The 26,503-nt window shown below is 48.0% G+C and overlaps 1 protein-coding gene across 1 annotated transcript in view; it reads right to left on the bottom strand.

The window, feature by feature from the left end:
• LOC129830747 (SH3 domain-binding protein 5-like) overlaps window positions 1-26,503 on the bottom strand; it is a 46,140-nt gene that overhangs the window by 4,838 nt on the left and 14,799 nt on the right. Inside the window, exon 3 of the mRNA XM_055893437.1 lies at window positions 18,364-18,492. Coding sequence (XP_055749412.1) covers window positions 18,364-18,492 — 129 coding nt within the window. The remainder of the gene's footprint in view (window positions 1-18,363; window positions 18,493-26,503) is intronic.

The following is a 26,503-nucleotide window of genomic DNA, read 5'->3' as shown; positions in this document are numbered from 1 at the left end:
ACACACATGCATGTGTGAGAGAAAGGGATGAGATAAAGAGAGAGAGAGAGAAAGAGAGAGACAGAGAGAGATGCAGAAAGATACAGAGTTCTGTAAGATTCTCCTACTTGTCCAGAGGAAAACTACAAATAATGCACGCAGGGCAGAATTAGGCAAATATCCACTGATAATAAAAACTAAAAAAATAGCAATTAAGTTTTGGAAACATCTAAAATACAGTGACCCTCTCCTCATATCACTACCAAGCCCTGCAATGCCAAGAGCTGAGCAAAGAAAAGAGTCCCCTCATCCAGCTGGTCCTGGGGCTGAGTTCACAAACCTGTTCTACTAACACACTGAAGCCTCAGGACCAGAACATCCAATCAATCAGAATAAACCAAATTACAACACAGTCAAAACAAAACTATATTGCTTATTGGGAAACACAAGCACAAACACAAAGCAAAATGTAGTGCTATCTGGCCCTAAATCGACAGTACACCGTGGCTAAATATTTGACCATGGTTACTGATCAAAACCTTAGAAAAACCTTGACAAAGTACAGGCTCAGTGAGCACAGCCTTGCCATTGAGAAGGGTAGACACAGGAAATCCTGGCTCCCTGTAGAGGAAAGGCTGTGCAACCACTGCACAACAACAGAACCTGATACGGAGCTGTATTTCCTGACTAAATGTCAAAAATATAAAACAATTGGAGAGTGTCATTTCCCCAAATTTGAAACCCTTATTCAAGGTTTCAAAGACCTCTTTGATGAGAGTAGGCTCCCCGTCCTGTTGGGGGAGGACGCAGAGAGCTGTGGGTTGGCAGCGCACTACATTGCTGCCTGCCATAAGTTGAGGGACAGTGTCTGACGACCAATCAACGTGCACATGTACTCTACTGTATGCTTATTGTTATTGTTGAATGTATGGTTATTTTGACACTTGGTAATAGTTGTTACTGTTGTCACGTTGACAATTTTGATTCTCATTTTAATATTGTAGATATCCAAAATAAGCTTTGGCAATATGTACATTGTTACGTCATGCCAATAAAGCAAATTGAATTGAATTGAATTGAATTGAGAGAGAGAAGAGAGAGCGAGAGAGAGAGAGAGAGAGACATAGAGAGAGAATGCTGGGTAGAGAGAGAGAGAGAATGATGGGTAGAGAGAGAGAATGATGGGTAGAGAGAATGATGGGTAGAGAGTGTGAGACAGTGTGATGGGTAGAGAGAATGATGGGTAGAGAGTGTGATGGGTAGAGAGTGTGATGGATAGAGAGTGTGATGGGTAGAGAGTGTGATGGGTAGAGAGAATGATGGGTAGAGAGAGGGATGGGTAGAGAGAATGATGGGTAGAGAGTGTGATGGGTAGAGAGTGTGATGGGTAGAGAGAATGATGGATAGAGAGTGTGATGGGTAGAGAGTGTGATGGGTAGAGAGTGTGAGACAGTGTGATGGGTAGAGAGTGTGATGGGTAGAGAGAATGATGGATAGAGAGAGAGAGAGAATGATGGGTAGAGAGAGAATGATGGGTAGAGAGGTTGAAGGGTAGAGAGTGTGAGACAGTGTGATGGGTAGAGAGTGTGATGGGTAGAGAGTGTGATGGTAGAGAGAATGATGGGTAGAGAGTGTGAGACAGTGTGATGGGTAGAGAGTGTGATGGGTAGAGAGTGTGATGGGTAGAGAGAATGATGGATAGAGAGTGTGATGGGTAGAGAGTGTGATGAGTAGAGAGTGTGATGGGTAGAGAGTGTGATGGGTAGAGAGAGTGATGGGTAGAGAGAGTGATGGGTAGAGAGAGTGATGGTAGAGACAATGATGGGTAGAGAGAATGATGGGTAGAGAGAATGATGGATAGAGAGAGTGATGGGTAGAGAGAGTGATGGGTAGAGAGAGTGATGGGTAGAGAGAGTGATGGGTAGAGAGAATGGTGGGTAGAGAGAATGATGGGTAGAGAGAGTGATGGTAGAGAGAGTGATGGTTAGAGAGAATGATGGGTAGAGAGAGTGATGGGTAGAGAGCATGATGGGTAGAGAGAATGATGGGTAGAGAGAGTGATGGTAGAGAGAGTGATGGGTAGAGAGAATGATAGGCAGAGAGAGTGATGGGTGGAGAGTGTGATGGGTAGAGAGTGTGAGACAGTGTGATGGGTAGAGAGTGAGTGATGGGTAGAGAGTGAGTGATGGGTAGAGAGTGTGAGACAGTGTGATGGGTAGAGCGTGAGTGATGGGTAGAGAGTGTGATGGGTGGAGAGTGAGTGATGGGTAGAGAGTGTGAGACAGTGTGATGGGTAGAGAGAGTAATGGATAGAGAGAATGATGGGTAAAGAGTGTGATGGGTAAAGAGTGTGATGGGTAGAGAGTGTGATGGGTAGAGAGTGTAATGGGTAGAGAGTGTGATGGGTAGAGAGTGAGTGATGGATAGAGAGTGTAATGGGTAGAGAGTGAGTGATGGGTAGAGTGAGTGATGGATAGAGAGTGTGATGGGTAGAGAGTGTGATGGGTAGAGAGTGAGTGATGGGTAGAGAGAGTGATGGATAGAGAGTGTGATGGGTAGAGAGTGTGATGGGTAGAGAGTGAGTGATGGGTAGAGAGAGTGATGGGTAGAGAGTGTGATGGGTGGAGAGTGTGATGGGTAGAGAGTGTGATGGGTAGAGAGAATGATGGGTAGAGAGAGTGATGGGTAGAGAGAATGATGGGTAGAGAGACTGATGGGTAGAGAGTATGATGGGTAGAGAGAATGATGGGTAGAGAGAGTGATGGGTAGAGAGTGATGGGTAGAGAGAATGATGGGTAGAGAGTGTGAGACAGTGTGATGGGTAGAGAGTGTGATGGATAGAGAGAATGATGGGTAGAGAGAATGATGGGTAGAGAGTGTGAGACAGTGTGATGGGTAGAGAGTGTGATGGGTAGAGAGAATGATGGATAGAGAGTGTGATGGGTAGAGAGTGTGATGGGTAGAGAGGATGATGGGTAGAGACTGTGAGACAGTGTGATGGTGGAGAGTGTGATGGGTAGAGAGAATGATGGATAGAGAGTGTGATGGATAGAGAGTGTGATTGGTAGAGAGTGAGTGATGGGTAGAGAGTGTGATGGGTAGAGAGTGTGATGGGTAGAGAGTGTGATGGGTAGAGAGTGTGAGACAGTGTGATGGGTAGAGAGTGTGATGGGTAGAGAGTGTGAGACAGTGTGATGGTAGAGAGTGTGATGGGTAGAGAGAGTGATGGATAGAGAGTGTGATGGGTAGAGAGTGTGATGGGTAGAGAGTGTGATGGGTAGAGAGAATGATGGATAGAGAGTGTGATGGGTAGAGAGTGTGCTTGGTAGTGTGATGGGTAGAGAGTGTGATGGGTAGAGAGAGTGATGGGTAGAGAGAGTGATGGGTAGAGAGAATGATGGGTAGAGAGAATGATGGGTAGAGAGAGTGATGGGTAGAGAGAGTGATGGGTAGAGAGAATGATGGGTAGAGAGAGTGATGGGTAGAGAGAATGATAGGTAGAGAGAATGATGGGTAGAGAGAGTGATGGGTAGAGAGTGTGATGGGTAGAGAGAATGATGGGTAGAGAGTGTGAGACAGTGTGATGGTAGAGAGTGTGATGGGTAGAGAGAATGGTGGATAGAGAGTGTGATGGATAGAGAGTGTGATTGGTAGAGAGTGAGTGATGGGTAGAGAGTGTGATGGGTAGAGAGTGTGATGGGTAGAGAGTGTGATGGGTAGAGAGTGTGAGACAGTGTGATGGGTAGAGAGTGTGATGGGTAGAGAGTGTGAGACAGTGTGATGGTAGAGAGTGTGATGGGTAGAGAGTGTGATGGGTAGAGACTGTGATGGGTAGAGAGAATGATGGATTGAGAGTGTGATGGGTAGAGAGTGTGCTTGGTAGAGTGTGATGGGTAGAGAGTGTGATGGGTAGAGAGAGTGATGGGTAGAGAGAGTGATGGGTAGAGAATGATGGGTAGAGAGAATGATGGGTAGAGAGAGTGATGGGTAGAGAGAGTGATGGGTAAAGAGAGTGATGGGTAGAGAGAATGATGGGTAGAGAGAGTGATGGGTAGAGAGAATGATGGGTAGAGAGAATGATGGGTAGATAGAATGATGGGTAGAGAGAGTGATGGGTAGAGAGTGTGATGGGTAGAGAGTGTGAGACAGTGTGATGGGTAGAGAGTGAGTGATGGGTAGAGAGTGTGAGACAGTGTGATGGGTAGAGAGTGAGTGATGGGTAGAGAGTGTGAGACAGTGTGATGGGTAGAGAGTGAGTGATGGGTAGAGAGTGTGAGACAGTGTGATGGGTAGAGCGTGAGTGATGGGTAGAGAGTGTGATGGGTGGAGTGTGAGTGATGGGTAGAGAGTGTGAGACAGTGTGATGGGTAGAGAGTGTGAGACAGTGTGATGGGTAGAGAGTGTGATGGGTAGAGAGTGTGATGGGTAGAGAGAGTGATGGGTAAAGAGAGTGATGGGTAGAGAGTGTGATGGGTAGAGAGTGTGATGGGTAGAGAGAATGATGGGTAGAGAGAATGATGGGTAGAGAGTGATGGGTAGAGAGTGATGGGTAGAGAGTGTGATGGGTAGAGAGTGTGATGGGTAGAGAGTGTGATGGATAGAGAGAATGATGGGTAGAGAGAGTGATGGGTAGAGAGAGTGATGGGTAGAGAGAGTGAGTAATTAAACAGATTATTCAACAAACTGAACAAACAAGTATGATGCTCAAACTCAAAAACAAACTAATTTCCATCACAAAGACCTGTTTTCATCCCCCTTCATTTCTTTCTGTAATTTATTCCTCCCACTCTATTCTTCCATCAACCTCTTTGTGTCTGTGTGTGTGTACATATACACTGAGTGGACAAAACATTAAGAACACCGTTCTAATATTGCGATGCCCTCAGAACAGCCGCAACTCAACAGGGATTCTACAAGGTAGAGAAAGTGTTGCAAAGGGATGCTGGCCCATGTTGACTCAAACGCTTCCCACAGTTGTGTCAAGTTGGCTGGATGTCCTTTAGGTGGTGGACCATTCTTGATACACACGGGAAACTCTCTTGAGAGTGAAAAACCCAGCAGCGTTGCAGTTCTTGACACATTCAAACCGGCGCGCTTACGTTTTCTGTCTGACCCGTTCACCCTCTGTTTCCTGTCTGACCCGTTCACCCTCTGTTTTCTGTCTGACCCGTTCACCCTCTGTTTCCTGTCTGACCCGTTCACCCTCTGTTTCCTGTCTGACCCGTTCACCCTCTGTTTCCTGTCTGACCCGTTCACCCTCTGTTTCCTGTCTGACCTGTTCACCCTCTGTTTCCTGTCTGACCCGTTCACCCTCTGTTTCCTGTCTGACCCGTTCACCCTCTGTTTCCTGTCTGACCCGTTCACCCTCTGTTTCCTGTCTGACCCGTTCACCCTCTGTTTCCTGTCTGACCCGTTCACCCTCTGTTTCCTGTCTGACCCGTTCACCCTCTGTTTCCTGTCTGACCCGTTCACCCTCTGTTTCCTGTCTGACCCGTTCACCCTCTGTTTCCTGTCTGACCCGTTCACCCTCTGTTTCCTGTCTGACCCGTTCACCCTCTGTTTCCTGTCTGACCCGTTCACCCTCTGTTTCCTGTCTGACCCGTTCACCCTCTGTTTCCTGTCTGACCCGTTCACCCTCTGTTTCCTGTCTGACCCGTTCACCCTCTGAATGACACACGATCCATGTCTCAATTGTCTCACGGCTTAAAAGTCCTTCTTTAACCCGTCTCCTCCCATTCATCTACACTGGTTTGAAGTGGATTTAACAAATAACATCAATAAGGGCTCATCGACTGACCAGGTGAATCCCGGTGAAAGCTATGACATGGAAAGAGCAGGTTTTCCTAATATTTTGTACACTCAGTGTACGTGTGTTTCTGTCTGACGGCTGGTTTGTTAAATAGCAGCGCTGACTGCTGCCCACCAGCCAGCTCCCGTTGCCAGTACATAACAACAGCAGGCTTTCATAGTCCAGGGTGTAGGCAGGAGATATGAGGTGAGGGAATCAGATAGGCATTTTACCATGACTGTGACCAAGCCACCTACAACAAACACTGCCTCTATCAAACAGACAAACAGTCTTTGTTGGTGTCGGCTGCAGATACATTCGTAGTGGTGTCTCAATTGTCTTTTGGGTTGCTGACCGTCTCATATTCACTGTGTCATTCACATTCAATTGTCTGCTTCAGAGGCCCTGTTTAGACCTGGTTCTAACATGTGTCCTTTGTCCTGATCTTGTTCACATTCTGATTGTGCCCATATTTGTAGACAGATGTAGATTATTAAAAGACACCTCCTGCCCGCCTCCGGAGGTAGTCAGGAAGGCATTGTGTCTGGATATCTTAAAGGTGTAGACGGATCTGGACAGAGGTAGTCAGGAAGGCATTGTGTCTGGATATCTTAAAGGTGTAGACGAATCTAGACAGAGGTAGTCAGGAAGGCATTGTGTCTGGATATCTTAAAGGTGTAAACGGATCTGGACAGAGGTAGTCAGGAAGGCATTGTGTCTGGATATCTTAAAGGTGTAAACGGATCTGGACAGAGGTAGTCAGGAACACATTGTGTCTGGATATCTTAAAGGTGTAGACGAATCTAGACAGAGGTAGTCAGGAAGGCATTGTGTCTGGATATCTTAAAGGTATAGACGGATCTGGACAGAGGTAGTCAGGAAGGAATTGTGTCTGGATATCTTAAAGGTGTAGACGGATCTGGACAGAGGTAGTCAGGAAGGAATTGTGTCTGGATATCTTAAAGGTGTAAACGGATCTGGACAGAGGTAGTCAGGAAGGCATTGTGTCTGGATATCTTAAAGGTGTAAACGGATCTGGACAGAGGTAGTCAGGAAGGCATTGTGTCTGGATATCTTAAAGGTGTAGACGGATCTGGACAGAGGTAGTCAGGAAGGCATTGTGTCTGGATATCTTAAAGGTGTAGACGGCCTGATCCAGTCCTCCAACATCACTAGTAACTTACAGCATCAACATGTGTCTTAATATAAATAAATAAATGTTATTTTTGAAAGAATATCTGTCAAATAATTTGCATACAGGGAGAGACCAGGAAATCTGGTCACAATGTGGACACAGTGAACTGATAACAGACACATTTGAATAATATCATGTGTAGGCACAAATCTGGGCACCAATCAGAATGTGGACAAGATCATGACACGGGACAAATGTTAGCGGCAGGTATAAACGAGGCCTGAGTCACACTGTTTCAGACACCCATATGGGTTAGATCTACACCCACTTCAAAAGTCTGGTTCATACATAACCCCTAGCAGGCTGAGGGCCCTAATGAAGTGTTCATACATAAACCCCCAGCAGGCTGAGGGCCCTAATGAAGTGTTCATACATAACCCCTAGCAGGCTGAGGGCCCTAATGAAGTGTTCATACTTAACCCCTAGCAGGATGAGGGCCCTAATGAAGTGTTCATACATAAACCCCCAGCAGGCTGAGGGCCCTAATGAAGTGTTCATACATAACCCCCAGCAGGCTGAGGGCCCTAATGAAGTGTTCATACATAAACCCCCAGCAGGCTGAGGGCCCTAATGAAGTGTTCATACATAACCCCCAGCAGGCTGAGGGCCCTAATGAAGTGTTCATACATAACCCCCAGCAGGCTGAGGGTCCTAATGAAGTGTTCATACATAAACCCCCAGCAGGCTGAGGGCCCTAATGAAGTGTTCATACATAAACCCCCCAGCAGGCTGAGGGCCCTAATGAAGTGTTCATACATATACCCCAGCAGGCTGAGGGCCCTAATGAAGTGTTCATACATAACCCCCAGCAGGCTGAGGGCCCTAATGAAGTGTTCTTCACATATATACTATAGGAGTGAGTGTTTAAGCAGATCTATAGTGTGATAGCAGTTCTACAGTGTGTGAGTTCTAGGGTCTTTATCATAAAGAGAGCTTTCAAAGGTCAGAGGTTATCCAAACAGATAGCTGAGGAGAGCCGTGAGAACACTTACTGCCTAAGGGGGAACCTCTGGTTCTCATCTCCAGCACTACCCAAATCCAGCCTCTCTCTCCCCGTCCTCTATAGCTCAAACCCAGCCTCTCTCTCCCCTTCCTCTATAGCACAAAACCCAGCCTCTCTCTCCCTGTCCTCTATAGCACAAACCCAGTCTCTCTCTCCCTGTCCTCTATAGCCCAAACCCAGTCTCTCTCTCCCCGTCCTCTATAGCCCAAACCCAGCCTCTCTCCCCATCCTCTATAGCCCAAACCCAGCCTCTCTCTCCCTGTCCTCTATAGCCCAAACCCAGCCTCTCTCTCCCCGTCCTCTATAGCCCAAACCCAGCCTCTCTCTCCCTATCCTCTATAGCCCAAACCCAGCCTCTCTCCCTGTCCTCTATAGCCCAAACCCAGCCTCTCTCTTCCCGTCCTCTATAGCCCAAACCCAGCCTCTCTCTCCCCGTCCTCTAAGCCCAAACCCAGCCTCTCTCTCCCAGTCCTCTATAGCCCAAACCCAACCTCTCTCTCCCAGTCCTCTATAGCCCAAACCCAGCCTCTCTCTCCCCGTCCTCTATAGCCCAAACCCAGCCTCTCTCCCTGTCCTCTATAGCCCAAACCCAGCCTCTCTCCCTGTCCTCTATAGCCCAAACCCAGCCTCTCTCTCCCCGTCCTCTATAGCCCAAACCCAGCCTCTCTCTCCCCGTCCTCTATAGCCCAAACCAAGCCTCTCTCTCAGCCTCTCTCTCCCCGTCCTCTATAGCCCAAACCCAGCCTCTCTCTCCCCGTCCTCTATAGCCCAAACCCAGCCCCTCTCCCTGTCCTCTATAGCCCAAACCCAGGCTCTCTCTCTCCCTGTCCTCTATAGCCCAAACCCAGCCTCTCTCTCAGCCTCTCTCTCCCTGTCCTCTATAGCCCAAACCCAGCCTCTCTCTCCCCGTCCTCTATAGCCCAAACCCAGCCTCTCTCTCCCCGTCCTCTATAGCCCAAACCCAGCCCCTCTCCCTGTCCTCTATAGCCCAAACCTAGCCTCTCTCTCCCCGTCCTCTATAGCCCAAACCCAGCCTCTCTCTCCCCGTCCTCTATAGCCCAAACCCAGCCCCTCTCCCTGTCCTCTATAGCCCAAACCCAGGCTCTCTCTCTCCCTGTCCTCTATAGCCCAAACCCAGTCTCTCTCTCCCCGTCCTCTATAGCCCAAACCCAGCCTCTCTCTCCCCGTCCTCTATAGCCCAAACCCAGCCTCTCTCTCCCCGTCCTCTATAGCCCAAACCCAGCCTCTCTCTCCCCGTCCTCTATAGCCCAAACCCAGCCTCTCTCTCCCCGTCCTCTATAGCCCAAACCTGGCCTCTCTCTCCCCGTCCTCTATAGCCCAAACCCGGCCTCTCTCTCCCCGTCCTCTAAGCCCAAACCCAGCCTCTCTTTCTCAGTCCTCTATAGCCCAAACCCAACCTCTCTCTCCCCGTCCTCTAAGCCCAAACCCAGCCTCTCTCTCCCCGTCCTCTATAGCCCAAACCCAGCCTCTCTCTCCCCGTCCTCTAAGCCCAAACCCAGCCTCTCTCTCCCAGTCCTCTATAGCCCAAACCCAACCTCTCTCTCCCCGTCCTCTATAGCCCAAACCCAGTCTCTCTCTCCCCGTCCTCTATAGCCCAAACCCAACCTCTCTCTCCCCGTCCTCTATAGCCCAAACCCAGCCTCTCTCTCCCTGTCCTCTATAGCCCAAACCCAGCCTCTCTCTCCCTGTCCTCTATAGCCCAAACCCAGCCTCTCTCTCCCTGTCCTCTATAGCCCAAACCCAGCCTCTCTCTCCCCGTCCTCTATAGCCCAAACCCAGTCTCTCTCTCCCCGTCCTCTATAGCCCAAATCCAACCTCTCTCTCCCCGTCCTCTATAGCCCAAACCCAGCCTCTCTCTCTCCCTGTCCTCTATAGCCCAAACCTAGCCTCTCTCTCCCCGTCCTTTATAGCCCAAACCCAGCCTCTCTCTCCCTGTCCTCTATAGCCCAAACCCAGCCTCTCTCCCTGTCCTCTATAGCCCAAACCCAGCCTCTCTCTCCCTGTCCTCTATAGCCCAAACCCAGCCTCTCTCTCCCCGTCCTCTATAGCCCAAACCCAGCCTCTCTCTCCCCGTCCTCTATAGCCCAAACCCAGCCTCTCTCCCCGTCCTCTATAGCCCAAACCCAGCCTCTCTCTCCCTGTCCTCTATAGCCCAAACCCAGCCTCTCTCCCTGTCCTCTATAGCCCAAACCCAGCCTCTCTCTCCCTGTCCTCTATAGCACTCTAATACTTGTTTTATCTAAGACCCCACTGTACCCCCCATCATCCCAAACTCCCACCTCCACTCTAGGTTTGGGGTTAACAGGTTTCGCTTGAGCAAACCAACCACCAGAGAAGAAGACGAAGGGAGTGCGGGATGGAGGGGGGAGGGAAGTGGAGGGAGTGAGGGTGGAGGGAGTGAGATGTGGAAGTGGAGGGAGAGAGGGTGGAGGGAGTGGGAAGTGGAGGAATGGAGGGTGGAGGGAGAGAGGGTGGAGGGAGGGAGATGTTTTTCTCCTCTCGTCCGTTGTAATCTCTTTGACAGACAAGCAGAAGTTGCAGACTCCTCTCGCTCTCTCTCCCTTTCTCCATATCTTTCTTCTTCTCTCTCCCTGGCACCTCCCTCTTCTCTCTCCTCTCTCCCTGATTTCTCCTCTTCTCTATCCTTCTCTCTCCCTGATACCTTCCTCTTCTCTCTCCTTCTCTCTCCCTGATTCCTCCTCTTTTCTCTTCTCTCTCCCTGATTTCTCCTCTTCTCTCTCTCTCTCTCTCTCCTCTCTCCCTGATTTCTCCTCTTCTCTCTCCTCTCTCCCTGATTTCTCCTCTTCTCTCTCTCTCTCTCTCTCTTCTCTCTCTCTCTCTCTCTCTCTCTCTCTCTTCTCTCTCCCTGATTTCTCCTCTTCTCTCTCCTCTCTCTCTTCTCTCTCCCTGATTCCTCCTCTTCTCTCTCTCTCTCTTCTCTCTCCCTGATTCCTCCTCTTCTCTCTCTCTCTCTTCTCTCTCCCTGATTTCTCCTCTTCTCTCTCTTCTCTCTCCCTGATTTATCCTCTTCTCTCTCTCTTCTCTCTCCCTGATTTCTCCTCTTCTCTCTCTTCTCTCTCCCTGATTTCTCCTCTTCTCTCTCTTCTCTCTCCCTGATTTCTCCTCTTCTCTCTCCTCTCTCCCTGATTTCTCCTCTTCTCTTCTCTCTCTCTTCTCTCTCCCTGATTTCTCATCTCTCTCTCTCTTCTCTCTCCCTGATTTCTCCTCTCTCTCTCTCTTCTCTCTCCCTGATTTCTCCTCTCTCTCTCTCTTCTCTCTCCCTGATTCCTCCTCTCTCTCTCTCTCTCTCTTCTCTCTCCCTGATTTCTCCTCTCTCTCTCTCTTCTCTCTCCCTGATTCCTCCTCTCTCTCTCTCTTCTCTCTCCCTGATTCCTCCTCTCTCTCTCTCTTCTCTCTCCCTGATTTCTCCTCTCTCTCTCTCTTCTCTCTCCCTGATTCCTCCTCTCTCTCTCTCTTCTCTCTCCCTGATTCCTCCTCTCTCTCTCTCTTCTCTCTCCCTGATTTCTCCTCTCTCTCTCTCTTCTCTCTCCCTGATTCCTCCTCTCTCTCATGTGTGTGTGTAGTACAGCAAAAGCAAAACATTCTTTCTCTGAACCACTGACCAAATGTTACCTCCATCTAAAAGGGACACACACACACACACACACACACACACACACACACACACACACACACACACACACACACACACACGTATCTCCCAGCACAGGCACAGCAAGGCACCAGGAATTCCCGTCTCTCTTGCTCATACCGCAGGAAGTGTTTTTGTTTGTGTGTGTGTGTGTGTGTGTGTGTGTGTGTGTGTGTGTGTGTGTGTGTGTGTGTGTGTGTGTGTGTGTGTGTGTGTGTGTGTGTGTGTGTGTGTGTGTGTGTGTGTGTGTGTGTGTGTGTGTGTGTGTGTGTGTACACTACCCCCGTACTATGTGAAGTAGGGTAAAGTAGAGTAGAGTAGGGTAGAGAAGGGTAGGGTAGAGAAGGGTAGGGTAGAGTAGAGTAGGGTAGGGTAGAGTAGAGTAGAGTAGTGTAGAGTAGAGTAGGGTATAGTAGAGTAGGGTAGAGTAGAGTAGAGTAGAGTAGTGTAGAGTAGAGTAGAGTAGGGTATAGTAGAGTAGGGTATAGTAGAGTAGGGTAGAGTAGGGTATAGTAGTGTAGGGTAGAGTAGAGTAGAGTAGAGTAGGGTATAGTAGAGTAGGGTATAGTAGAGTAGGGTATAGTAGAGTAGGGTAGAGTAGAGTAGAGTAGAGTAGAGTAGAGTAGAGTAGACTAGAGTAGGGTAGAGTAGAGTAGGCTAGAGTAGGGTAGAGTAGGGTAGAGTAGAGTAGGGTAGAGTAGGGTAGAGTGGAGTGGAGTAGGGTAGAGTAGAGTAGGGTAGAGTAGAGTATAGTAGAGTAGGGTATAGTAGAGTAGGGTAGAGTAGAGTAGAGTAGGGTAGAGTACAGTAGAGTAGAGTAGGGTATAGTAGAGTAGGGTAGAGTAGAGTAGGGTAGAGTAGGGTATAGTAGAGTAGGGTAGAGTAGGGTAGAGTAGACTAGAGTAGGGTAGAGTAGGGTAGAGTAAAGTAGGGTAGAGTAGGGTAGAGTAGAGTAGGGTAGAGTAGAGTAGAGTAGGGTATAGTAGAGTAGGGTAGAGTAGAGTAGGGTAGAGTAGGGTAGAGTAGGGTAGAGTAGGGTAGAGTAGAGTAGACTAGAGTAGGGTAGGGTAGAGTAGAGTAGGGTAGAGTAGGGTAGGGTAGAGTAGGGTAGAGTAGAGTAGGGTATAGTAGAGTAGGGTATAGTAGGGTAGAGTAGGTTAGAGTAGAGTAGGGTAGAGTAGGGTAGAGTGGAGTGGAGTAGAGTAGAGTAGAGTAGGGTAGAGTAGGGTATAGTAGAGTAGGGTAGAGTAGGGTAGAGTAGGGTAGAGTAGGGTAGAGTAGAGTAGGGTAGAGTAGGGTATAGTAGAGTAGGGTAGAGTAGGGTAGAGTAGGGTATAGTAGAGTAGGGTAGAGTAGAGTAGAGTGGAGTAGGGTAGAGTAGGGTAGAGTGGAGTAGGGTAGAGTAGGGTAGGGCAGAGTAGGGTAGAGCAGAGTAGGGTATAGTAGAGTATAGTAGAGTAGGGTAGAGTAGGGTAGAGTAGAGTAGGGTAGGGTAGAGTAGGGTAGAGTAGAGTAGGGTATATTTACGGTTCATTTGATTGTTTATTTCACTTTTGTTAATTATCTACTTCACTTGCTTTGGCAATGTAAACATATGTTTCCCATGACAATAAAGCCCCTTAAATGTAATTTAAACTGAATTGAGAAGGAGAGACAGATAAACAGCTTCCTGATAAGAGCTACGGTCCCAAACCTCCCTCTCCTCTCCTCTTAGTCTCCGCATTGGAATGTGACTGGAGAGACAGAGGGGGAGAGAGCGAGGGAGTGAGGGTCAGAGGGAGAGAAGGAGGGAGGGCGGGTGTGAGGGCCGGCGGGAGGGAGAGAGGGAGGGAGTGATGGTCAGAGGAGGTGAGGGAGAGAGGGAGGGTGGGTGGGCGGGCAAGCAGGCAGGCAGGGAGAGAAGGAGGGAGGGCGAGTGTGAGGGAGGGAGGGAGGGAGGGAGGGAGGGAGAGAGGATAAGTAGTAGATGAATAGCTCTTGGATCAGGCTCCTCTAGAAATGAGGTCACATATGGAAAATGGAAAATTCAGACATGAATCATAAGTAAACAATAGAAGGGTTAGCTAGATAGGGACTGCTAGCTAGATAGGACTGCTAGCTAGGTAGGACTGCTAGCTAGATAGGACTGCTAGCTAGATAGGACTGCTAGCTAGATAGGGGCTGCTAGCTAGATAGGACTGCTAGCTAGATAGGACTGCTAGCTAGATAGGGACTGTTAGCTAGATAGGGGCTGCTAGCTAGATAGGACTGCTAGCTAGATAGGACTGCTAGCTAGATAGGGGCTGCTAGCTAGATAGGGGCTGCTAGCTAGATAGGGGCTGCTAGCTAGATAGGGGCTGCTAGCTAGATAGGGACTGCTAGCTAGATAGGGACTGCTAGCTAGATAGGACTGCTAGCTAGATAGGACTGCTATCTGGATAAGGGCTGCTAGCTAGATAGGACTGCTATCTGGATAGGGGCTGCTAGCTAAATAGGGCTGCTAGCTAAATAGGGCTGCTAGCTAGATAGGGGCTGCTAGCTAGATAGGGGCTGCTAGCTAGATAGAGCTGCTAGCTAGATAGGGGCTGCTAGCTAAATAGGGCTGCTAGCTAGATAGAGCTGCTAGCTAGATAGGGGCTGCTAGCTAAATAGGGCTGCTAGCTAGATAGGGGCTGCTAGCTAAATAGGGCTGCTAGCTAGCTAGAGCTGCTAGCTAGATAGAGCTGCTAGCTAGATAGAGCTGCTAGCTAGATAGGGGCTGCTAGCTAAATAGGGCTGCTAGCTAGATAGGGGCTGCTAGCTAAATAGGGCTGCTAGCTAGATAGAGCTGCTAGCTAGTGTTAGGATTTATGTTTATCCCGTTTAGGTTGGATGTTTCCGAACAGGATGGGTATGTTCATTCCATCCTTTATCAGAAACAAAAGGGGGAGAGAAGAGTGTTACATTACTACAGTGCACAATTAGACAACATTGAATGTGGCCAAACTGATTGTGCAAGACACATTGCTGCCCTGTCAAAGGCAATTGGTAAAACTGCTCATATCGTTATGAGACACCCTCTGGAAATCAACACAGAGCATGGAGTGACCGCCTTTATTGGCTCTAAACTGTTCACCCTATCGAGCAAAAGGAAATCAAACATCACAAAAATGATCACGGCCAAACACATCACCTATGTGACAGAGGTGACCAACATGACTGATGGAATGGGGAACGGGGAAGCACACATTTGTGAGGACAGGGCAGCAAAACAAGTAAAGGTCAGAATGGACCTACAGAATGTCCCATTGGAAGGAACAGCAGAGACCCTGTTTACGGACGGCTGTTGTTACAGGTCACAGACACCAGGAGAAGGTAACATAGCATCCTATGCAGTGGTGAAGCAAGGAGGAATGGCAGGAACATACGAGGTGGTAGAAGCAAAGCAATTGGACCCATCTGAGTCCTTAGCCCAGTTGGCCGAACTCAGAGCACTAAGGAGAGCACTGGAACTGAGCAAAGGAAAAAGAGTGAATATCTACACAGACTCTGCATATGCCCACGGCATTGCACACATTGGTGGCCCACAATGGATGAGGAGGGGCTATCTGACTAGCTCGAATGAACCCATAAAGCACAAACAAGAGGTACAGAGATTAATTGAATCAATCCAACTACCGACACTAGATAGGGGCTGCTAGCTAGATAGAGCTGCTAGCTAGATAGGGGCTGCTAGCTAGATAGGGGCTGCAGCCAGATAGGGGCTGCTAGCTAGATAGGGGCTGCAGCCAGATAGGGGCTGCTAGCTAGATAGGGGCTGCTAGCTAGATAGGGGCTGCTAGCTATATAGGGGCTGCTAGCTAGATAGTAGCTGCTAGCTAGATAGTGGCTGCTAGCTAGATAGTAGCTGCTAGCTAGATAGGGGCTGCTAGCTAGATAGGGGCTGCTAGCTAGATAGGGGCTGCTAGCTAGATAGGGGCTGCAGCCAGATAGGGGCTGCTAGCTAGATAGTAGCTGCTAGCTAGATAGAGCTGCTAGCTAGATAGAGCTGCTAGCTAGATGGGGCTGCAGCTAGATGGGGCTGCAGCTAGATAGTAGCTGCTAGCTAGATAGGGGCTGCTAGCTATATAGGGAATGCTAGCTAGATAGGGGCTGCTAGCTAGATAGAGCTGCTAGCAAGATATGGGCTGCTAGCAAGATATGACTGCTAGCTAGATAGAGCTGCTAGCTAGATAGAGCTGCTAGCTAGATAGTAGCTGCTAGCTAGATAGAGCTGCTAGCTAGATAGTAGCTGCTAGCTAGATAGAGCTGCTAGCTAGATAGTAGCTGCTAGCTATTGTGGGGGTTTTATAAGTTTTTTTGACATGCTTAACTAACTATAAGCTAGTAGGGCTTCTTATGCATTAAAGTTTGAATTGCTGACATGCTTAACTAACTATAGGCTAGTAGGGCTTCTTATGCATTAAAGTTTGACTTGCTGACTCTTGTGAACCTGCATTTTCCATTGTTCTCACTTTTACCAGTGCTCAGGGCCTAACCATGAATATCAGCCTGAAATGTGTGTGTTAAAGAGAGCGCTGTACTGTGTGAAATATGTGTGTGTATGCCACAAATGTATCAGTCTGAAATGTGTGTGTGCTGGAAGTAACAGTTAGCTCAGATAAGAAGCTGGGAAGCTGTAGTTAGCCTTGAGCGAACAGTGGACAATGTATACAGGTGCAGATATCTCAGACAATGTTATAGAACTGTCTGACCCCAGTCTCTGGGGTGAAGGAGCGTAATCTACACAGCAACAGCGAAAGGACACCAGAAAGCGCAAAGAAGCTGGGACCAGCTTATGTGCCAACACCAACGATAGGCTGGGTGAGTCTAAACCACGCCCAGTCTCTACTCTGACAGGCCGGCTCGGAAGCGGGAACTAACCTCTGTCACGAGTGTAATATACTATCTTTGTCAGAAACAAATCAGTTCTCTGTCTTATCCTGCGTGATGAAACATTGAACCCGTATATACGGAAATTGTATTTGCCATTTATTAACTTTTGAATTAAACAATTATTTTAACCAAGTTCAGGTGTGCTACTGTTCCTATCTCAGTTGAACTTTCGCAACCCTAACACTAGATAGTAGCTGCAGCTAGATAGAGCTGCAGCTAGATAGAGTTGCTAGCTAGATAGAGCTGCTAGCTAGATAGGGGCTGCTAGCTAGATAGAGCTGCAGCTAGATAGGGGCTGCTAGCTAGATAGGGGCTGCTAGCTAGATAGTAGCTGCAGCTAGATAGGACTGGGCTCACTGGGGAAAAGTGCCTACATGTGGGTGTTTGTAAACTTGTTAAGACCTTGCGTTCAGATTAAGTTTGTGTCCCATCATATCGGAAACCTCTCAGTAATCCTGCCACTCACGTGTTGAAGTCGGCATCTACATACCCCCTCTATACTGTAGACTGGCCAGCTATGTAGACACAGTGGACCTAGGACACTCAGTCTCTGTCTGCTTGTACCCTTCCCCATCAAAGCGTAGACAGGTCAGCTCATTTTTTTTGTTGGCAGACACACACGCTAGTCATTTGTTGAATGACTGAAACGATGCTCTCTCATTGGCTGTTGCCAGGGTGGATGGACCAAGCCCCCTAGGGTGTCTGTGAATAGCTGCTAGGAGCCAATCAGAGCAGCTGTAGGAGGTGGGCAGGGGCAGGGGGTGGCAGAGGACAGCCAATCAGAGTAGCTGTAGGAGGTGGGCAGGGGGTGGCAGAGGACAGCCAATCAGAGTAGCTGTAGGAGGTGGGCAGGGGGTGGCAGAGGACACACGCCGGATTAGAGAGGTTAAATAAAGGATGGGTTAAACACCTGACACTCATCTCTCTATCTACCCTACTCACAAGCAGCTGACAGAAAGGGACAGAGGGACTGTGTTGGTGTGACAGAGTTATAAATAGATGCATGATGAAATACAAATCCTAGAGTCAACTATTAAAGACTTCCAGAACCCACTGCATTCTCCAATTACATTGAATGAACTACAGGACAAAATAAAAACCCTCCAACCCAAAAAGGCCTGTGGTGTTGATGGTATCCTACATGAAATGATCAAATATACAGACCATAAAATCCAATGTAAACTCTTTAACATCATCCTCAGCTCTGGTATCTTCCCCATGCAGGGATTTAACACCTGAGACACTCATCTCTCTATCTACACTATTCACAACCAGCTGACAGAAGAACTGTGTGTGAGTGTGAGTGTTTGTGTGAGTGTGAGTGTGAGTGTGAGTGTGAGTGTGAGTGTGAGTGAGTGAGTGAGTGAGTGAGTGAGTGAGTGAGTGAGTGAGTGAGTGAGTGAGTGAGTGAGAGTGTGTGTGTGTGTGTGTGTGTGCTTCTGTGTGTGTGTGTGAGTAGCAGTGTGTGATCAGTCTGATTTAGAGGTGGTGTGACAGAGTTATAAATAGAAGCAATGTGACTTCTCCTCTGGCTTTAAAGTCCTTGAGTGTGTGTGTGTGTTCTCTTTAAAATGTTCCTCCCATGCAGCCTGTATAACCCCAGCCTGCCCAAAAGGGTTCTTCGGCTGTCCCCATAGGAGACCCCTTTTTGGTTCCAGGTAGAACCCTCTGCGAAAAGGGTTCTACATGGAACTCAAAAGGGTTCTTCAGCTGTCCCCATAGGAGACCCTTTTTGGTTCCAGGTAGAACCCTCTGTGAAAAGGGTTCTACATCAAACTCAAAAGGGTTCTACCTGTGTGTGTGCGTGTGCGCGTGTGTGTGTGTGTGTGTACCTGTCTAGCTTCTCTCCTGGCCTCCCAGTAAGGTTTGGAGTCTTCTACAGCTCTGCCGATCCTCTTCACCTGCTCATCCAGCTTCACTGTGGCTTCCACCAGCACCGCGCGGAACCTCTGACGACAGTCCTACACAGACAGACAGACAGACAGACAGACAGACAGACAGACAGACACACACACAGCCGTTAGTAAAACACCAACAAATCTCCAGGAACCTTATATGTGTCACATTCTGTCCTGTTCTATTGTCACCATGACAACAGACAGGGTGTTCATCTATACACAGTGTCATATTATATTGTCACCATGACAACAGACAGGGTGTTCATCTATACACAGTGTCATATTATATTGTCACCATGACAACAGACAGGGTGTTCGTCAGAGTGTATTGACACTGTATGAGTGTCTATGTAGCCATGTCTGTGCTGTTTTGTTTTGGAAAGTGTTTTTTCCAGTCCAGTCCTCCTCCTCTCCAGTCCAGTCCTCCTCTCCACTCCAGTCCTCCTCTTCTCCACTCCAGTCCTCCTCTTCTCCACTCCAGTCCTCCTCCTCTCCACTCCAGTCCTCCTCCTCTCCACTCCAGTCCTCCTCCTCTCCTCTCCAGTCCAGTCCTCCTCTTCTCCACTCCAGTCCTCCTCCTCTCCAGTCCAGTCCTCCTCCTCTCCACTCCATCCCGATTCACAGAACTGAGATAGTCAGGCTTTTTCCTCGAAAGAGCTGTGTCGGCTAACTCAATACAACACTAACCCACTTAACCTAGCACACACCACACACACACACACACACACACACACACAAGCATGACACACACTCACCACCAGTCTGCAGACAGGAACATTACCCCTATGCTGTTACATATTTGTGGAAATATTACAGGGGAAAATCCCTTCTCTCGGTCCCTGCGTCACAATGTCTAAAATTAGGGGCTGAGAAATGTCTCTCTCCCTGTCAAAGAGGAGTGTGTGTGTGGCGCCAACTTTGTGAATCAGATTCATGTAAAGTTACCACATGTCCCTAATTGTGACGTACAGTCCCACATTTTGTCCCTTTGTCCCGCCTCCCGTAAATTGTTTTTATTCCTGTAGGCTACTAATCTGTTCCTCGAAATCATCCCATTGTCCCGCATTTGGGTATCTTAAATGTGGTCACCCTAGATTTAAGGGCTGTAACACCTGCATCTTGTCCACAGAAGAGTAGGAAGAGAGGAGGAGAGATGGAGGGGAAGAGAGATGGAGGGGAGAAGAGAGGGGGAGAGAAGAGAGGGGGAGAGATGGAAGGGAAAAGAGGGGGAGAGATAGAGGGGAGAAGAGAGGGGGAGAGATGGAGGGGAGAAGAGAGGGGGAGAGAAGAAGGGGAGAAGAGAGGGGGGAGAAGAGAGGGGGACAGATGGAGAGGAAAAGAGAGGGGGAGAGAAGGAGGGGAGACGAGAGGGGGAGAGAAGAAGGGGAGAAGAGAGGGGGGAGAAGAGAGGGGGACAGATGGAGAGGAAAAGAGAGGGGGAGAGAAGGAGGGGAGACGAGAGGGGGAGAGAAGAAGGGGAGAAGAGAGGGGGGAGAAGAGAGGGGGACAGATGGAGAGGAAAAGAGAGGGGGAGAGAAGAAGGGGAGAAGAGAGGGGGGAGAAGAGAGGGGGACAGATGGAGAGGAAAAGAGAGGGGGAGAGAAGAAGGGGAGAAGAGAGGGGGGAGAAGGGGGCATTGAGGGGAAACTAGCTTCCTGTGACATCGTCACACTTCCTCAATGGTTTCTGCGGTTTCACGTTTCAATCAGGTTTCAAGTCTTAATGTCACAAGTACAGTGAAATGCCTTTCATGCAAACTCTAACCCCAACAATACAATAACGAATAACAATGTAACACAAAAAATAATAACACACAAGATATAACGATAAGAAGAACATGATAAAGTAATCATACTATATACAGGGTCAGTCAGTTCCAGCATACTGGATCGATAGAGGTAGATATGTATAGGGGTGAGGTGACTAGGCATCAGGATATATGATAAACAGAGTAGCAGCAGCGTCTATGATGATTGTATGTGAAAGGGTGTGTATGTAGAGTCAGTATAAATGTATGTTCATATTGTGTGTGTGTTGAGCAAATGATGGAGTGAGTGTTTGTATGTGTGTTGGAGTATCAGTGTGCGGAGTGTGTAGGGCCCTGTGAGTGTGACTAGAGACGGTGCAAAAATACAAAGGTCAACCCCAGATAGTCCATGTAGCCATTTTGTTAGCTATTTAGTTAGCTATTTAGTTAGCTATTTTGTTAGCTATTTAGTTAGCTATTTTGTTAGCTATTTTGTTAGCTATTTAGTTAGCTATTTTGTTAGCTATACAATCTATGGGTTGTTGGTTGGAGTCTTTAATGATTTTCTGGGTCTTCCTTTCACACCGCCTGATATAGAGAGGTCCTAGACGTGCTCGGACCTCTGTTTCCTGTAGTCCACGATCAGCTCCTTGGTCTTACTGATGTTAAGGGAGAGGTTGTTGTTCCGGGCACCACACTGTCAGGTCATTGATCTCCTCCCTATAGGCTGTCTCATCGTTGTCAGTGATCAGGCCTACCACAGTAGTGTCGTCAGCAAACTTAATGATGGTGTTGGAATCGTGCCTGGCCACACAGTCTTGGGTGAACAGGGAGTACAGGAGGGGACTAAACACGCACCCCTGTGGGACCCCCGTGTTGAGGGTCAGCGTGGCGAGGTGATGTTGCCTACCCTCACCATCAGGAAGTCCAGGATCCAGTTTCAGAGGGAGGGGTTCAATCCCATGTTCCTAAGCTTAGTGACGAGCTGGGAGGGGACAATGGTGTTGAATGCTGAGCTGTAGTCAATGAACAGCATTCATACATAGTTATTCCTCATGTCTAGGTGGGTGAGGGCAGTGTGGAGTACAATTGAGATTGCATCGTCTTTGGATCTGTTGGGGCGGTATGCAAGTTGGAGTAGGGTGTCTGGGATGATGAAGTTGATGCGTGCCATAACCAGCCTCTCAAAACACTTCATGGGTGACGGAGATATGAGGTATCTGTGACATCCACTGAGGAACTATGTTTACAATAAACATGCTCATAGTTTGTCTCTCTGGAAAAAAACACCTATTAAATCAGTGCTCTGAAACATGTTTAACCCAATACTGACCAATGAACTCCTGATGTTGAAAGGTAGCTTCCTGAAGTTGTTTTTGTGTTCCACCATGTCTCGAACCACAGTCCCTGTCTCCTGACCCCTGTCCCATTTCCCCTGACCCAGTCTTAAAACAGGACCCAACAATAGTGTGCTTCCTAACAGTAATCTAAATGTCTTTCTAATAGCTGCTGGACAGAGAGAGAGTAGCTCTAGGGTTTAATGGTTAGACAGCAAGACAGAGAGAGAGAGAGTAGCTCTAGGGTTTAATGGTCAGACAGCAAGACAGACAGAGAGAGTGGCTCTAGGGTTTAATGGTCAGACAGCAAGACAGAGAGAGAGAGTAGCTCTAGGGGTTAATGGTCAGACAGAGAGACAGAGAGAGAGAGTAGCTCTAGGGTTTAATGGTCAGACAGAGAGACAGAGATACAGAGAGAGAGAGAGAGTAGCTCTAGGGTTTAATGGTCAGACAGCAAGACAGAGAGAGAGAGAGAGAGTAGCTCTAGGGTTTAATGGTCAGATGGGAAGACAGAGAGAGAGAGAGAGTAGCTCTAGGGTTTAATGGTCAGACAGCAAGACAGAGAGAGAGAGAGTAGCTCTAGGGTTTAATGGTCAGACAGCAAGACAGAGAGAGAGAGTAGCTCTAGGGTTTAATGGTCAGACAGAGACAGAGAGAGAGAGAGAGAGTAGCTCTAGGGTTTAATGGTCAGACAGCAAGACAGAGAGAGAGAGTAGCTCTAGGGTTTAATGGTCAGACAGCAAGACAGAGAGAGAGAGTAGCTCTAGGGTTTAATGGTCAGACAGAGAGACAGAGAGAGAGTAGCTCTAGGGTTTAATGGTCAGACAGCAAGACAGACAGAGAGAGTAGCTCTAGGGTTTAATAGTCAGACAGCAAGACAGAGAGAGAGAGTAGCTCTAGGGTTTAATGGTCAGACAGAGAGACAGAGAGAGAGAGTAGCTCTAGGGTTTAATGGTCAGACAGCAAGACAGAGAGAGAGAGAGTAGCTCTAGGGTTTAATGGTCAAACAACAAGACAGACAGAGAGAGTAGCTCTAGGGTTTAATGGTCAGACAGCAAGACAGAGAGAGAGAGAGAGTAGCTCTAGGGTTTAATGGTCAGACAGAGACAGAGAGAGAGAGAGAGTAGCTCTAGGGTTTAATGGTCAGACAGCAAGACAGAGAGAGAGAGAGTAGCTCTAGGGTTTAATGGTCAGACAGAGAGAAAGAGAGAGAGAGTAGCTCTAGGGTTTAATGGTCAGACAGCGAGACAGAGAGAGAGAGAGTAGCTCTAGGGTTTCATGGTCAGACAGCAAGACAGAGAGAGAGAGAGTAGCTCTAGGGTTTAATGGTCAGACAGCAAGACAGAGAGAGAGAGTAGCTCTAGGGTTTAATGGTCAGACAGCAAGACAGAGAGAGAGAGAGTAGCTCTAGGGTTTAATGGTCAGACGGAGAGAGAGAGAGAGAGAGTAGCTCTAGGGTTTAATGGTCAGACAGCAAGACAGAGAGAGAGAGAGTAGCTCTAGGGTTTAATGGTCAGACAGCAAGACAGAGAGAGAGAGTAGCTCTAGGGTTTAATGGTCAGACAGCAAGACAGAGAGAGAGAGAGTAGCTCTAGGGTTTAATGGTCAGACAGCAAGACAGAGAGAGAGAGAGTAGCTCTAGGGTTTAATGGTCAGACAGAGAGACAGAGAGAGAGAGTAGCTCTAGGGTTTAATGGTCAGACAGCAAGACAGAGAGAGAGAGAGTAGCTCTAGGGGTTAATGGTCAGACAGAGAGACAGAGAGAGAGAGAGAGTAGCTCTAGGGGTTAATGGTCAGACTGAGAGACAGAGAGAGAGAGAGAGTAGCTCTAGGGGTTAATGGTCAGACAGAGATACAGAGAGAGAGAGAGAGTAGCTCTAGGGTTTAATGGTCAGACGGAGAGACAGAGAGAGAGAGAGAGTAGCTCTAGGGGTTAATGGTCAGACAGAGAGACAGAGAGAGAGAGAGAGTAGCTCTAGGGGTTAATGGTCAGACAGAGAGACAGAGAGAGAGAGAGAGTAGCTCTAGGGTTTAATGGTCAGACGGAGAGACAGAGAGAGAGAGTAGCTCTAGGGTTTAATGGTCAGACAGCAAGACAGAGAGAGAGAGTAGCTCTAGGGTTTAATGGTCAGACAGCAAGACAGAGAGAGAGAGTAGCTCTAGGGTTTAATGGTCAGACAGCAAGACAGAGAGAGAGAGTAGCTCTAGGGTTTAATGGTCAGACAGCAAGACAGACAGAGAGAGTAGCTCTAGGGTTTAATAGTCAGACAGCAAGACAGAGAGAGAGAGAGTAGCTCTAGGGTTTAATGGTCAGACAAAGAGACAGACAGAGAGAGTAGCTCTAGGGTTTAATGGTCAGACAGCAAGACAGACAGAGAGAGTAGCTCTAGGGTTTAATGGTCAGACAGAGAGACAGAGAGAGAGAGTAGCTCTAGGGTTTAATGGTCAGACAGAGAGACAGACAGAGAGAGTAGCTCTAGGGTTTAATGGTCAGACAGCAAGACAGAGAGAGAGAGAGTAGCTCTAGGGTTTAATGATCAGACAGCAAGACAGAGACAGAGAGAGAGAGAGTAGCTCTAGGGTTTAATGGTCAGACAGAGAGACAGAGAGAGAGAGTAGCTCTAGGGTTTAATGGTCAGACAGCAAGACAGAGAGAGAGAGAGTAGCTCTAGGGTTTAATGGTCAGACAGCAAGACAGAGAGAGAGTAGCTCTAGGGTTTAATGGTCAGACAGCAAGACAGAGAGAGAGAGTAGCTCTAGGGTTTAATGGTCAGACAGCAAGACAGAGAGAGTAGCTCTAGGGTTTAATGGTCAGACAGCAAGACAGAGAGAGAGAGAGTAGCTCTAGGGTTTAATGGTCAGACAGCAAGACAGAGAGAGAGAGAGTAGCTCTAGGGTTTAATGGTCAGACAGCAAGACAGAGAGAGAGAGTAGCTCTAGGGTTTAATGGTCAGACAGCAAGACAGAGAGAGAGAGAGTAGCTCTAGGGTTTAATGATCAGACAGCAAGACAGAGACAGAGAGAGAGAGAGTAGCTCTAGGGTTTAATGGTCAGACAGCAAGACAGAGAGAGAGAGTAGCTCTAGGGTTTAATGGTCAGACAGCAAGACAGAGAGAGAGTAGCTCTAGGGTTTAATGGTCAGACAGCAAGACAGAGAGAGAGAGTAGCTCTAGGGTTTAATGGTCAGACAGCAAGACAGAGAGAGAGAGAGTAGCTCTAGGGTTTAATGGTCAGACAGCAAGACAGAGAGAGAGAGAGTAGCTCTAGGGTTTAATGGTCAGACAGCAAGACAGAGAGAGAGAGTAGCTCTAGGGTTTAATGGTCAGACAGCAAGACAGAGAGAGAGAGAGTAGCTCTAGGGTTTAATGGTCAGACAGCAAGACAGAGAGAGAGAGAGTAGCTCTAGGGTTTAATGGTCAGACAGAGAGACAGAGAGAGAGAGTAGCTCTAGGGTTTAATGGTCAGACAGCAAGACAGAGAGAGAGAGAGTAGCTCTAGGGGTTAATGGTCAGACAGAGAGACAGAGAGAGTAGCTCTAGGGGTTAATGGTCAGACAGAGAGACAGAGAGAGAGAGAGAGTAGCTCTAGGGGTTAATGGTCAGACAGAGATACAGAGAGAGAGAGAGAGTAGCTCTAGGGTTTAATGGTCAGACGGAGAGACAGAGAGAGAGAGAGAGTAGCTCTAGGGGTTAATGGTCAGACAGAGAGACAGAGAGAGAGAGAGAGTAGCTCTAGGGGTTAATGGTCAGACAGAGAGAGAGAGAGAGTAGCTCTAGGGTTTAATGGTCAGACGGAGAGACAGAGAGAGGGAGTAGCTCTAGGGTTTAATGGTCAGACAGCAAGACAGAGAGAGAGAGTAGCTCTAGGGTTTAATGGTCAGACAGCAAGACAGAGAGAGAGTAGCTCTAGGGTTTAATGGTCAGACAGCAAGACAGAGAGAGAGAGTAGCTCTAGGGTTTAATGGTCAGACAGCAAGACAGAGAGAGTAGCTCTAGGGTTTAATGGTCAGACAGCAAGACAGACAGAGAGAGTAGCTCTAGGGTTTAATGGTCAGACAGCAAGACAGAGAGAGAGAGAGTAGCTCTAGGGTTTAATGGTCAGACAGAGAGACAGACAGAGAGAGTAGCTCTAGGGTTTAATGGTCAGACAGCAAGACAGACAGAGAGAGTAGCTCTAGGGTTTAATGGTCAGACAGAGAGACAGAGAGAGAGAGTAGCTCTAGGGTTTAATGGTCAGACAGAGAGACAGACAGAGAGAGTAGCTCTAGGGTTTAATGGTCAGACAGCAAGACAGAGAGAGAGAGAGTAGCTCTAGGGTTTAATGGTCAGACAGCAAGACAGAGAGAGAGAGTAGCTCTAGGGTTTAATGGTCAGACAGCAAGACAGAGACAGAGAGAGAGAGAGTAGCTCTAGGGTTTAATGGTCAGACAGCAAGACAGTGAGAGAGAGAGAGTAGCTCTAGGGTTTAATGGTCAGACAGCAAGACAGAGAGAGAGAGAGTAGCTCTAGGGTTTAATGGTCAGACAGAGAGACAGAGAGAGAGAGTAGCTCTAGGGTTTAATCGTCAGACAGAGAGACAGAGAGAGAGAGTAAATCTAGGGTTTAATGGTCAGACAGAGAGACAGAGAGAGAGAGAGTAGCTCTAGGGTTTAATGGTCAGACAGAGAGACAGAGAGAGAGAGTAGCTCTAGGGTTTAATGGTCAGACAGAGAGACAGAGAGAGAGAGAGAGAGTAGCTCTAGGGTTTAATGGTCAGACAGAGACAGAGAGAGAGAGAGTAGCTCTAGGGTTTAATGGTCAGACAGCAAGACAGAGAGAGAGAGTAGCTCTAGGGTTTAATGGTCAGACAGCAAGACAGAGAGAGAGAGTAGCTCTAGGGTTTAATGGTCAGACAACAAGACAGACAGAGAGAGTAGCTCTAGGGTTTAATGGTCAGACAGCAAGACAGAGTAGCTCTAGGGTTTAATGGTCAGACAGCAAGACAGAGAGAG

The sequence above is a fragment of the Salvelinus fontinalis genome, chromosome 32 (assembly GCF_029448725.1).
Source record: "Salvelinus fontinalis isolate EN_2023a chromosome 32, ASM2944872v1, whole genome shotgun sequence".
NCBI classification, from domain to species: domain Eukaryota; kingdom Metazoa; phylum Chordata; class Actinopteri; order Salmoniformes; family Salmonidae; genus Salvelinus; species Salvelinus fontinalis.
Note: the sequence above shows the minus strand (reverse complement) of the source record. Positions and strands in the feature narration are given on the sequence as shown.